Source organism: Musca autumnalis, unplaced genomic scaffold (assembly GCF_047663935.1).
Source record: "Musca autumnalis isolate F117 unplaced genomic scaffold, ASM4766393v1 scaffold_3, whole genome shotgun sequence".
Classification (NCBI taxonomy): domain Eukaryota; kingdom Metazoa; phylum Arthropoda; class Insecta; order Diptera; family Muscidae; genus Musca; species Musca autumnalis.
Genome location: NW_027411866.1, coordinates 237,533,719 through 237,548,527, shown reverse-complemented (window position 1 = coordinate 237,548,527; position 14,809 = coordinate 237,533,719). Strand labels below are relative to the sequence as shown.

Genomic DNA, 14,809 nt, shown 5'->3' with positions numbered 1-14,809 from the left:
ATAGTGTATGCCCCGCATAACATTGAATAACTCTACTAAACACACTCCGATTTTGTTGGAATTTTTTTTAGAAGATAGCTATAATTTCGCTCTTCAAGAAAATATATATTTTTTGGGGGACAGACCCGATTACTTCGCGTATTTTAGCCGGTTCGTCTGAATATGTGCATATTTGCCTTATAAGTGCATAAAAATCATGTGGTTTTTAGAACAGCTATATCTCAAGAATGGGTCCTTTTAAGAAAAAAATTAAAAGGGTCAAACTTGTAGATAATTTTTCTGTCTACAATATTTACTTTAGTCACTTTTTGATTAGATCAACCGTTTTCAAAAATTTTGACCTTTGACCCCGAATAATTTTTTTTGCACACATGGGATCGATGGGGACTTTTAGGACGTTGCTTCTAATGTCAAACCCTAGCTCTCCACCAAAATTCAGCTTTGTGGGAATTTTTGCTATTTCAATGTCTATTTTGACCGGACTATTGAATATTGAAAGCCTTTACAAGGAATTTAACAATAATGTTTGGAACAACATGACGTATAAGTGCTGTCAATACTCATACGCCAAAAGTATTACGTATTTTAGAAATGTTTAACCACTTATCTCTTTATCGGTCTATTAACTGTTCTTTATCAAACCTACCTCACAAATATTCAATAATTATCGAGAATTGTTTCCAATTTGTCATCGAAGGATATTCCTGGGTGTTCCGATAACAAGGATATATAACTTTTTCCTAGAGAAATGTACGCTTGTCGACAATGACTCCCAAAATTAAATCCTATATCAATTTCTTCCGTAAAAGTTCAAAGCTTTTTGTCGCCACGAAAATGCCATTTATTTAAGGATCTGTAGAGAGGACATCTAGGTCCACCCATGCTGTATAGCTTTAGGCTAAGTGGCAAAGCCGACTGATTACACTGTAAACCGAAATTTTGGGGCGGAGATAATTCATTTTTGGGATGAAAGCCTTGGTGAGTATATCAAGAATCTCGACGGACAGATCGGCCGTGAGTCGAATTTCCGAGTTATGGCATGATGAAGTTTCTGCTGAAGATCCTGTAATGCATCTGAAATTAGCGTTATATCTTTGTTAACTGTTGTTTTAGTTTATTTATGAGATAACTTGTTTTCAGTCAAATCAAATGAGGATTACTTTCGTAGAGCATTTCGACCTTCTAACTCACTTCCTTCAATGTCCCTTATTTTGAGAACAGCTATAAAAGTACCACGAGATGACGTTTTCAGCGTCAAAATTCGTTTTTATGTTCTTTTTGTGCATTTACATGGTTTTTGTGAAAACGTGTCAAAAATGTACATACATACATATACATATGTATGTATGTTGTAAATAACAGATTTCGATATTAAAAAAAAAAGAAATTTGCATTGTTTTCAAAACAATAAATCCTCTAATTATCCATTTAATCAGCTGTCCATATTTTATTTCCTCTAGTCTTTGGTGAAATGTAAAACACCTTCCAAAAGAAAAATGCCGCCTTTTATTTTTCATATTTCAGGCGTTTAATTAAAACAAAAAGCAACAACAAGTAATTCAAATTAGACAAATAAAACGAGAAATAATTTGTCGCTTTCAAAAAAATAAAAAAAAAACGTGAAAACGTTATTGTGAGTGACGTTAAGTAAAAGCGCAACAGTAACGATTAGAAGAATATCATATCAAATTTAAAAATAATTGTGGTAAATATGACGGCGACTTTATTACACTTTTCGGGACTTCTTAAATTACTCGCACTTGTTAATGCTGATGCTGTTGTTGTTATTGTGGTTGTCTGTAAAACGTGCATATTTTAACACGTTCGCGGACGTGAATGCTATAGCATTCATTTGCAAAGTCAATTTTTTGTCATTTACTTCTATACAATCGTACGTTTTTGCGATTAAAGTACATAGTACTATTAATTTTATTAATATCCATAATATAATAAATAAAAAATTGTAATAGGACTAATAATTATTTAATAAATACAAAAAAACTAACTTCTGAAAAAATTGGGTGTCCGCGAACGTGTTAATAAATTACTGCTGTGGTACTACTAATTATATTACAACAACAACGATTATTTATAGAAGTGTTGCGACAAAAACAGCATTTGCAATTTATTTTATTTTTTTGTTTAGATTTTTCGTTTGAAATGGAAAACGACAGTGCAATGGTGAAAGCATTGGCGTAGCTTTAGTTAGTTTTTTTTTTCATTTTATGAATATCCCACATGGAATATGGGGAAATATTTATCATGTCAATAATAAGTGTGTCTTTTTACTTACTAAATGTTGCTGAAATAATTTTTTCAGCAACTTTCCCTTTATTTGAAACATTTGTAATAATTATTACAAACTATCGAATACGCAGACACACTTACCGATATGGATCTCGAATATTATCTGTCAATCGAGACGACGTTTCACATTCTTCGAGTTCCACCATTTTCCAAAAATTGTTTATTACTATTTGATATTCGGATTCTATAAATTCTATAAAATTTCTTGAATTTTTTCTAAAATTGTGTCCTATTATTGAATAACCTCTACCCCAGTGCTTCAGAACCTGCAAAAAAAAACCTAAGAGTTTTGGAACAATATTTTTAAAAAGGTTTTTACCGCTTCCACGCCCATTTTCCCCATGTATTCGGTTTTTTTAATTTCCTAAATGCATACGATTATATTTTAAATTAAGATGACGATCTAAATGAACCACCGACAGCTAGACTAAGCATCAGCAGTCAGCATCTGGTCTAAAATAATATTTAAATTCCGCATCTGTCGGCTTGTGTTGAATTACATAACCACAGGCAGTCAGTCTGTCCATGTTGTAACACCGTGATCACTACAGATAATTAAATGCTGGCTGGCGGCTTTAGGTAGAAAAGAAATTGAAATTTTAATATTTTGTGATATATGCGAACACTTGTACATAGCTACGTACAGCCTTTCCCACAAACAGGAGAAATTGATAAGTTTAAGTATAATAAATACGTTTTTATACCCTCAGCCTTTAGGCTAACGAAGGTATCTACCATAGTAATAGAGAGAAAGACGAGGTTAAAACAGACATAAGCCCAACAACTTTGAAATCATAACTGCTGCAGCCGATCATCATGTACCTGCTGGTCGAATACTCGAATTGAGACGATATTTCTCAGCAGAGGCGACGGGATGAACAAATGAGCGTGGTGAACTTCTTTGAGCCAACCCCAGTGGCTGGACGGTGAAAATAAGCGAAACAAGTAATTAAATCATCTGAAGAGTTGCAACATTGGAGCCGGTTTAAGTGAATTGTGGGTAACGGTTAAGTCACTCTCGAACCCTGGAAAGAAGGAAGATAGGACTTTAGTCACATTTGGCGACGTTACGTTGACTGACCGGAAGAGTTATTTCAATCGACTGTTTGTCGAAAACCTTGGGAGGGACAGGGCGAAGAGAAGAGTACTACGTCGCATCAGATTCCTGCCGAGGATGAACCACCACAGTTTACAATGGATGATGTTGCGAACGTCATCCAAAGCGTTGGACCCTGATGGAACTTCGTTGAAGCCAACCCCAGTGGCTGGTCGGTGAAAATAAGCGAAACAAGTATTAAATCATCTGAAGAGTTGCAACAATGGAGCCGGTATAAGTGAATTGTGGGTAACGGTTAAGTCACTCTCGAACCCTGGAAAGAAGGAAGATAGGACTTTAGTCACATTTGGCGACGTTACGTTGACTAACCCGAAGAGTTATTTCAATCGACAGTTTGTCGAAAACCTCGGGAGGGACAGGGAGAAGAGAAGAGTACTACGTCGCATCAGATTCCTGCCGAGGATGAACCACCACAGTTTACAATGGATGATGTTGCAAACGTTATCCAAAGCTTTGGACCCCGATGGAATCTCCATGGTAATGCTGAAACAGCTGGATGAGCCGGCAGTGGACTATTTTACTAAAGTTCTCAACCTGTCGCTAGCCACCCTCATTGTTCCCGAAGTCTGGAAACCACTACTGAAACCACCTAAGGATACCAGCAAAAGTGAATCGTACAGGCCGATTTTGCTTTTATCGTCCGTAGCAAAGACCGTTGAGGCCTTAGTGCTCCCCAGCGTCAAAAATAGATATCCAGTTGCCGATCATCAGCATGGATTCTGTAAGCAGCACAGCACGACAACAGCGCTACATGCTATCTCCACACATATTTGTCGAGGACTCAAGCAGGATAAGAAGTGTGATAGAACATTGCTCGTGGTGCTCGATTTTCCAAAAGCTTTTAATACTGTCAAGCACTCCACGCTGTTTGAGGACGTTAAACCCTCCGACCAAGTCGGAAACATTGTGTAATAAATTATATGTTTGGACGACAGTCGTACGTGGAATTCTGGACCAAGAAGTACAAACCTTGTTGAGGGAAACAGGGAGTTCTCCAAGGTGGGGTGATATACTGGTTAACCTTAGGGATAGGTAATGGAAATAAATAATCGATTTTTCGACTTTTCGATTTTGGTCTAAAACTAAAAATGCGATTTTTCGGTCTTGCGATTGCTTCAGGTGTCTTAAAACTCGACTTTCGACTTTTTAATAACCGCAGAAAATCGATTATACAGGCATGTCACAGATTCCGATCGGAATGGTTGCAATTCCGAAATTTCATTTCGATCGTTTTTGTCTTAGCTTCTTTAGATTCCGATCGATTTTGTGAAGTCAAAAAACTTAATTATTTATTTTAAATGCGAAATTAAATGTAAATTTGTTAATAAAACAACATTTTAATTATTTCTAAGTGTTTTTAGAGTATTTTTAAGTGGCAGATTTAAACAAAATAAAAATACAATTCCGTTTGCAAAATCAAAAGTGGTTTCATTCCGAAAAAATCTTCGTTTTTCGTTTTCTGAAGAAGCTAAATACGGAATCAATTCCACTTTCGATCGGAATTCGTTTCTGTGACATGCCTGATAATCGACTTTACGTCGATTTTCGAGTTTTCTTTTGAAACTGTAAAACCGCCAAGTCCACAATCTATGGGCAAACTCGAAAATCGATCACAAGATAATCGATTATGCGATTTTTCCTCACGACAAAAGTCGACTACGATTTTTAGATTTTTGACTGCAAAAAGTCGATTAATCGATTAACCGAAAGTCGACTTACCTATCCCTAGTTAACCTCTACCTCTCCTGTATTCCGCCACTAAATCTATGGCCACTCTGTTCACCACATGGACAGCGCAGGTGAGAAGAGAGTTGAATATCATGGCCGATGATAGCAGAATTCCGACCACAAACTACACCAAAATTCTAGGGGTCACATTCGACTGCATGTTCATGTCGTCCGCGCGTGCCACACCTCTCTGCGACAAACTGAAATGTATAAATAATTTCCTCAATTCCCTAACCGGCAGCACTTGTGGTACAGATAAAAAAGAAATCTTGTTGATCACATATAACGCGTTAGGTCAATCTGTGGTAAGCTATGCGGTGCCAGTATGGTCTCTAAGTTGTCTATAATTGCAACGCAATGGAAAAATATTCAAACCTGTCATAATGCCGCCCTGAGAACAGCAACAGTGTGCCTTCTCATGACTCCTCATGGACCATATACATGAGGAGGCAACGATTCTTCCAGTACAGCAACACAATGAGATGCTTTCGTTGCAGTACTTGCTCGGTTGTTACCGTGAGAGACATCCCAATTTTCACTTCTACAATATTTTCTTTAGTACTATTTCCATAAGACTTGCGGTTTCCCAGCAAAATCGTGAAAACCTAAAACAACTCTAAAAAAGTAAATTTTGACCGCGATTTATTTAAAAAACCGCAAAAACTTCCTAGATGTAAGCAACTTCCATTTAAAGTTGGTTCACTACTTAGTTCCAAAAGTCCAAATCGTTTATATGAAAAAAACAGTGTATACGTAATATCACACGTTAGCTTGTATGACGTTACTCATACATTTTGGAACTGGATTACCCATCTCTACTACTTTGCAAAACCACTATCTCCAGGGCAACACATGGATATTCTGTTGTTGTCTAATTTTTATACCCTCAGCCTTTAGGCTAAAGAGGGTATTTACACTTTGATACGACCAAAAATGTGCCTCATCGAAATAATGGTTTTAGACTCCAAGTATGTTTGTACGATATCCGTTTCAGACAATTTTGAGTAGATCTACCAATGTCCGTCCGTCTGTCTGTCTGTCTGTCTGTCCGTCTGTCTGTCTGGCTGGCTGGTGCGCACGATAACTTTCGAACGGATCAATCGATTCGGTTCAAATTTTGGGTATCGAAATATTTTGTCCAGATTCGATTTAAGTTCGAAGATGGGCCATATAGGTCTACTCCTTCAGGTACCTCCCCCACAAATTTTCAAAAATTGTCGCAAAACTTGTGCGCACGATAACTCTTGTAGTGAATAACCGATTTGGTCCATACTTTGCACATCGTGTAATTTCTACAAAACTTAGATGAGGTTCCAATATGGACTCAATCGGTCCACTCCTTCGGGTACCTCCCACACAAAATTTCGGAAAAGTTTAGTTTAGGACCTGGTCTCGAATCGCTTTGATTTTTGTTTACGCAAGTTGTATCCGCTGTCCTCTATACGACGCTGTAAGTTTCATTAGGGGCAAGTCCATACATCCTGAGAAAATAGCCTGAAAGTTACAAAAAACCATATGACACCGTGTGTAGTGGTTGGAGCGCAAGATAACTCACGAACGGATCTGCCGATTCGGTCCAAAATTTGGCTTTCATAATATTTTGTCCAAACTTAGTTGAAGTTCAAAGATGGACTATATCGGTCCACTCCTTCCGGTACCTCCCCCACAAAAGGTCGAAAATGTTCGGAAAACTTGTGCGTACGATAACTCTTGAAGGGAGTAACCGATTTGGTCCATACTTTGCACATTATGAAATTTCCATACTTCCTGAAAAAATAGCCTGAAAGTTGGAAAACAAACCCTATGACACCATGTTTATGGGTGGAAGCATAAGAGAATTCTCGAACGGAAATGCCGATTCCGGCCAAAATTTGGCCTTAGTAATATTTTGTCCAAACGAAGATAAGCCATATAGGTCTACTCCTTCGGGTACCTCCCCCACAAAAGTTCAAAAATGTTCGGAAAAATTGTTCGTACGGTAACTCTTAAAGGGAGTGGCCGAACTGGTCCATACTTCACACATCCTAATATATCTACCAGATATAGATCAGGTTAAAATATGGGCTATATTTGTCCACTCATCCGGTACCTCCCACACAAAATTTCGGATAAGTCCACTTTAAGACCTGCTATCGAATCACTTTGATTTTTGTTGAAGCAACTTGCATTCGCTGCCTCAATTACGATGGTAAAAGTTTTTTCAGGGGCAAGTCCATACTTCTTGAGCAAACAGCCCGAAGGGTGTAAAAACCCCCTTATGGCACCATGTGTAGTGGCTGGAGACACTCTCTCTCTTAATGGTCAATCCATTCCTTTAAGTATCTCCTCTGCAAATCTTTTGATCTTTAATCCTAATCAACATTTTTGTCGGTTTTTTTAAAACCGCCTAAATACATACGTTTTTTTGGAAAAAAAATTGTTTCAATATTCACAGGCTGAGGGCATATCTCTGTCGGCAAAGCCGACTGATACTTTTTTACTTGTTTAGTTATAAACTGGCGCCCAATCACAATTTTTATAGATCTTATGGATGATTATGATACACATGTTAGCTCACTATATTTAACGAACAGTTCCCAGGTGAGGAGGGTGGTCAGTGTCCACTTGAGATAAAGGAGGGACAAAAATAAATCCTAGACTTTGTCATTTGCGTTTTTCTTTGTTAGTTTCACAACCTGTTGCAATGGTGAGCTCACGTCTTGTCCTATGATTGCCCGGGTTTGACTCGCTGGCCAGACAACATCACATTTTCAACGGTAGTAAAATATACCTCACATTTCTTTAGTATTTCAATCGGTCGGGAACCTTATATGGGGCTATAACAAAGTGTGGACCTATGTTCTTGGTGGAGAAGTTTTGTGATGACTGGGAACCTCAAATGTCGAATAGCAGATACTTGGACCAAAGATTGTAGCTAAAATCCAAAAAACCGAAAATCGAGGAAAACTCCCGAAAATCGGGGGGTACCGCTATACGGGGGCTATACCAAAACATGAACCTATATTGACAGTTTTTTGTAGAGATGTTTTGTGATCATTTGGAACCTCAACTGTCGAATGTAGTTTGACAGTTCGGTCAAAAATTGTAGCTAAAATCCTCAAAATACCGAAAATCGGGAGGTACGGTTATATGGGGGCTATACCACAAAATGGCCCTATGTTGACAGTTCTTGTTGGAGATGTTTTGTGATCACTGGGAACCCCAAACGTGAAATTACAAATAGCCCGGTAAAAACATTTGGCTAAATTCCCCAAAATACCGAAAGTCGGGAGGTACCGTTATATGGGGGCTATACCAAAAAGTGGTCCGATATAGCCCATCTTCGAACTTGACCTGGAAAAAAGACACTCGGGTGCAAAAACATAGCGCTCTAGCTCAGTTTTTGCGAACGCTAGGGTGATTTCAACAGACGGACAGATAGACGGACTGACATTGTTAGATCGTCTTAGAATTTTATCCTGATCAAGAATATATATCCACCCTAGTATGGAGGGTATAAAAATAATATAAGTCCTGTTCAATGATTCTGACTCTCTATACGTAATTTGTGAGGGTATATCTGTGTGGGCAAAACCGACTGATACTTTCAGCCAGCCACCCCAAATCTACATACTTACATATCGTCACCAAAAATGCCAAAAGTCGTAACTATCGAAATAATAATTTTACAGGAGAAGCAAAAAACGTAAAAAAATTAAAAACTGTTTCATGGAATATTAATCTTATGAAGGCGAGTATATGGGATATTAACAATCATATACGAATGGGAGTAAGTAATGAAAACAAAACTCCGGAAACGCTTAATTTTGGAATCCCTCATTACAACAAAATCTGAAATTTTATCCCATTTTCCGAAATTCCTTTTTTTGAAAATTTTGCAAGAGCATGTATTTTAGTCTTATGTATTAGATTCAATCAAAAAACTAATTTTGACTTTTTTGGAGATACATACGTCTTCAGGCATTTATGGTGACGATATGCACATGCGAATCCACACAGTGATTAACTGTGGGCATTGAGCCAAATTAGCAAGCAACAAATGTGTTTCTTTTCTTTGATAAAATTGTTACATTAGCCGGAAAAACGAGGAAGAGCAACAAGTGAACGTGGGAACAATGAGAACAACAACAACAACGCAATTAACAATTTCTTGCATATTTTCAAACAAAAAATATGCGAAGAAAAACAAGAAAATCTAAATGGAATCAAAACAAAAGAGAAGAAAATTTCAAGTTCAGGTACATTTGTCACAATAATTGCTCAGTCTGTCTATCTGATCATTCCGGTGTGCGAGATAAATCATTTGTAATTACAGTCGAAACCGCTTATAACGTCGGTCAAGGGACCGACGGAATTTGTCGCTATAACCGATATGTCGTTATAAGCGATAGGGCTATAAAGGGCCCCAGAGATTTGGGACTTTTGGGTATCGTCGTTATAACCGATATGACGTTATAAACGACGACGTTATAAGCGATTTCGACTGTATTTATAATGAAAATGCAACAAAAAGAAATGTAAAAAGAAGCGAACAAACAAAAAGCTGTGGAAGCCACTTATGGCAATTAGGAATTACACATTGCAATCAAATGAAGTGCAAATAAAAACAAAAACATTGAATATGGCCATTTGTGGCAATTATGAATTGGAGAAGTGTTGTAAAGTAGCTAATTGTTTAAATGTGAGGGCGAAATTTTATATTTATATTTAAATAAGTCAGAAAGTATCAGACTGTTTCGCCGACTGAAATATACCCTTACAAGTCTTGCAGGATCACTTTTTTATGATATTTATTTGTATTCCAAAATGCTAGGCAAAGATTTGGGGAGACTTATGGGAGCCACATCATCCGGATAACCCATAACAAAGTAATGTGAACATGTTACCTTATGCATTTCCAGTACGTAATTTTATATTATTCTTTTCTAATCGTTTGCAATGTGTCGATATATGATGTATCTTAATATTTATACCAACAATTGAACCTAGGACGTTTCCACCTTATGTCCAAAACTAATGTCTAATATCCGCAGAGTGTAGAGTATTAAAAGTTTTGCAAAAATTCAAGTTCAAAAACAGTTCTCTGTTTTCCCCCTTTGTCAAGATTACATACGAATGCATATGCGGACGTTTTTCATGGAAAATGTGTTGTTCTGTTCTATGACGTCATAATTTTACACATTAGTGAATATTTGCAACACGTTTGCTTGACGATTCCTCATTATAATTAGCAGTTGATGATGTGCGTGTCTTTCCTCTATGCATGAGTTTGAGTAGAAAAGAAAGAAAAATAAACGTCTTTGTTTTCAGGCTACAGGGGATCACAAAATACTTAAAATGCGAAAAAAACTTTAAATCAGATAAAATATGTAAAAAAAACTTTGAAATTAAAACTTGTCATCTTTTCGTCATCATCCAAGCATCTGTATTATCTTGACCTCTTCCGTATTCTTACAGATCTTCCAATTTGGAATTATGATGGTAGTTCATGTTATCAGGCGCTGGGTTCCAATTCGGATACCTACTTGCACCCGGTGGCCATTTACAAAGATCCCTTCCGTCGTGGCAATAACATTTTGGTAATGTGTGACACCTATAAATTCGATGGTACCCCCACCGAGACAAATCATCGCAAGTCATGTCTGGAGGTTGTCAACAAGTGTTTGGATGAAGAACCCTGGTTTGGTATTGAACAAGAATATACATTCCTTGACTTTGATGGTTATCCATTGGGTTGGCCCAAAAATGGTTTCCCTGGACCACAGGGACCCTACTATTGTGGTGTAGGTGCTAATAAGGTGAGTGGAAAACATTGCAGTTCAATATTTTTTTGGATGGATGAGAAAAAGGTTTAAATTTATTTCTTTTTTAGGTTTATGCCCGTGATGTGGTGGATGCTCATTACAGAGCCTGCCTGTATGCTGGCGTCAAAGTTTCTGGCACCAATGCTGAGGTAATGCCTGCCCAATGGGAATATCAAGTGGGACCCTGTGTTGGCATTTCAATTGGTGATGATTTGTGGATGTCCAGGTTCCTGTTGCATCGTATTGCTGAAGAATTTGGTGTAAGTAGGATAGATGGGAAAATGGAACCGAAGTATGTCACTTCTGACATACCAGAGTTCTGCATGAATGATCAAAGATGGCACATCCGTGTAATGTACAAGTAACAAGCGAATGGTGCAAAGGCATGAATCTTTCTAGAGAATGATTCGCTAATCAATCCTTATATCATTGCTTGGTGGGTGGTAGTTCTTCATACCATTCGAAAATGCAACGAATGGTATGAATACACACCACAAAATCTATTTACTCTCATAGTATATTGTAAATAAGGCACAATGGCAGGCAATTAAGCAAAGGAATTCAGAAAAAGAAACATAAAGGGATGATGGCAGTGGCAAGCAGTACAAATGCAATGAATCCGATAATTTGCAGTTACAGACAGTAAACTCAGACAGATCTCTGACACACATCCAGATGAAGTTTACACCCATTGTATTCAAAGTTTTGCTTAAGATTTCCGACTGTTTTCTACGTTTTCCGGCAGTGACAATCAATAAAATGGCAATGAATATTCTAATGTGCAATAAGAGAGAATCAACGCAGGCAGATCTCAGACCCCCATTCAGAATACGTTTTTCCAGCTCTGATATAAGTTTTCAACTCTGTTCTATGTTTACTTTTCTAAATGTTCCGTCAGTGGCAAGCAATACAAAGGCAATGAATCCTCGAATGTGAAGTAAGAGAGGATCAACTCAAGCAGATCTCTGACACACACTTAGAATATGTATACCCCACTCTATTCAAAGTTTTTCAAATCTGTTCTAAGCTTTCTTTTCTAAATTTTCCGTCAGTGGCAAGTAATACAAAGGCAATGAATCCGCGAATGTGCAGTGAGAGAAAATCAGCTCAGCCAGATCTCTGACACATATTCAGAATACATTTACCCTACTCTGCTCTTTTTTTTTTTGATTAAGTTCTCCCACTCTGTTCTAAGTTTTCCGACAGTGACAAGCAATACAAAGGCAACGAATCCACAAATATGCAGTAAGAGAGAATCAACTCAGGCAGATCTCTGGCACACATTCAGAATACGTATTTCCAGCTCTGATCTAGGTTTTCAACTCTGTTCTAAGATTTCTTTTCTAAATTTTCCGTCAGTGGCAAGCAATACAATGGCAATGAATCCTCGAATGTGCAATAAGAGAGGATCAACTCTAGCAGATCTCTGACACACATTTAGAATATGTTTACCCCACTCTGTTGTAAGTTTTCCACTCGGTTCTAAGCATTATTTTCTAAGTTTTCCGACAGTGACATACAACACAAAGGCAACGAATCCACGAATATGCAGTAAGAGAGAACCAACTCAGGCAGATCTCTGACACACATTCACAATACGTTTTTCCAGCTCTGACCTAAGTTTTCAACCCTGTTCCAAGTTCTCTTTTCTAAATTTTCCATTAGGAGCAAGCAATACAAATGCAATGAATCCTCGAATGTGCAGTAAGAGAGATCAAATCAAGCAGATCTCTGACACATATTTAGAATATGTTTACTCCACTCTTTCTATGTTTTTCCACTCGTTTCTAAGCTTTCTTTTCTAAATTTTCCCTCAGTGGCAGATCTCTGGCACACATTCAGAATACCTTTTTACCCGCTCTCTTGTATATTTTCCTTAAGTTTTCCCACTCGGTTCTAAGTTTTCCTTTCCAAGTTTTCCGGCAGTGGCAGGCAATGCTATTCGCAATGTATCCGCGAATATGCTGTAAGAGAAAATGAACTCAGACAGATCTCTGACACACATTCAGAACACGCTTACCCCTACTCCGTTCTAAGTTTTCTTTTTCAAATATTCCGTTAGTGACAAGCAACACAAATGCAATGAATCCGCGAATACGCAGTACGAGAGAATAAACTTAGGCAGATCTCTGACTTACATTCAGAATATGTTTACCCCACTCTGCTCTACGCTTTCCACTCTGTTCTTAGCTTTATTTTCTAAAATTTTCGTCAGTGGCAAGCAATACAAATGCAATGAATCCCCGAATATGCGATAAGAGAGAATCAACTCATGCAGAACCCTGACACACATTCGGAATACGTTTTCCCCGCTCTGTTTTAACTTTTCCCATTCCGTTCTAAATTTTCTTTTAGGAGAGAATCAACTCATGCAGATCTCTGACACCCATTCAGAATACATTTGCTCTCCACTATTTTAAGTTTTAAATATTCAATCAATTTTTTAATTTATTTTAATTCCTCAAAATAATTCCCTTTACATAATGTTATCCCCCAGATCGTTGCCACTTTGGACCCCAAACCCATGCCCGGTGATTGGAATGGCGCTGGAGCTCACACCAACGTATCCACCAAGGCCATGCGTGAAGATGGTGGTATTAAGTAAGTAACTCAACAAACTTATACCCGTATTAAAAAAAAAAAAAAACATCTAAACAATTCCTCTCCCTCTTGCAGAGACATTGAACAGGCCGTGGCCAAGCTATCCAAACACCATGATCGTCACATTCGTGCCTATGACCCCAAACAGGGTCAGGATAATGCTCGCCGTTTGACGGGTAAACATGAAACAAGTTCCATCAATGATTTCAGTGCCGGTGTTGCAAATCGTGGCTGTTCCATACGCATTCCCCGAGGTGTTAACGATGAGGGCAAAGGTTACTTTGAAGATCGTCGTCCCAGCTCGAATTGTGATCCCTACTCCGTGGTAGAGGCTATTTTACGTACAATTTGTTTAGATGAATAAGAGGTGATCAGGGAGCACAGTAAGAAAGAAAAGCGAGAGAGAGGAGAGGATAGAAGTTAACTACCAACCTGACCGGAAGAGCAGACCCTGTTATTGTTATGGTATTGCAATTTTGGTACTTTGTAGTTTCCATAACATCATCCTTCTCCACTTCTCACTTCAGACTACATGTATCTTTCAAGTAATTGTTGATTTTTGTGTTGAAAGTTATGTCATATTTTAAAGAAGTATGCGGTCACATTACAGTGGCTCGAAGCAAAGAAAAAAACATGAATTTATTTTAGCAAATCTGTCATTCTATTTGTTTTTTAAATGTCTAAGCAAAAGTATTCTATTTAATCTTGTATTTGTTATTATTTGATGTGGTTTCCCTGGATTTCGAAACCATTCGATTTGAAATCAAAGGGAAATCTATTCTAGTTTAATTTATTGCAATTTTCTGAAATCAACATGACAATATTTACTCATTATAAATTAATTTAATAAATAATAAATAAAAATGCATATCACGAAAAAAATATATATTTAAAATTGTTTAAATTTTTCGATTCCATTCCCAGACTGGAGAAAATAAAAAAAATTGTCCGCGGGTCAACGACCCCTAAGCGAAAAATTGGCTTACATTTTATGAATAAATTTCAGCCAAGTAAAACTTTTTCATACACGGGGAGATTAACTACAATCCCATGACGGCGGGTTCTTCGATACCGTGTTGACCTGCATGTTTGTCTGCTCCGAATACGTTTACCCCTCTTTTTTTAATTTTTTCCACTCTGTTCTTAGTCTTCTTTTCTAAGTTTTCCGACAGTGGTAGCCATTCAAAGGCAATTAACCCGCGAATCTTTAGTAAAAGAGGATCAACCAAGGCAGATCTCTGACACATATTCA

At 37.6% G+C, this 14,809-nt stretch overlaps 1 protein-coding gene across 1 annotated transcript in view; it reads left to right on the top strand.

The window, feature by feature from the left end:
* Gs2 (glutamine synthetase 2) overlaps positions 1–14,439 on the top strand; it is a 34,570-nt gene extending 20,131 nt beyond the window's left edge. The window contains exons 3-6 of the mRNA XM_073977302.1: positions 10,610–10,950; positions 11,025–11,216; positions 13,454–13,557; positions 13,633–14,439. Of these exons, the coding sequence (XP_073833403.1) occupies positions 10,610–10,950; positions 11,025–11,216; positions 13,454–13,557; positions 13,633–13,921 (926 nt within the window). The 3' untranslated portion in view covers positions 13,922–14,439. The remainder of the gene's footprint in view (positions 1–10,609; positions 10,951–11,024; positions 11,217–13,453; positions 13,558–13,632) is intronic.
* Positions 14,440–14,809: the final 370 nt, after the last annotated feature.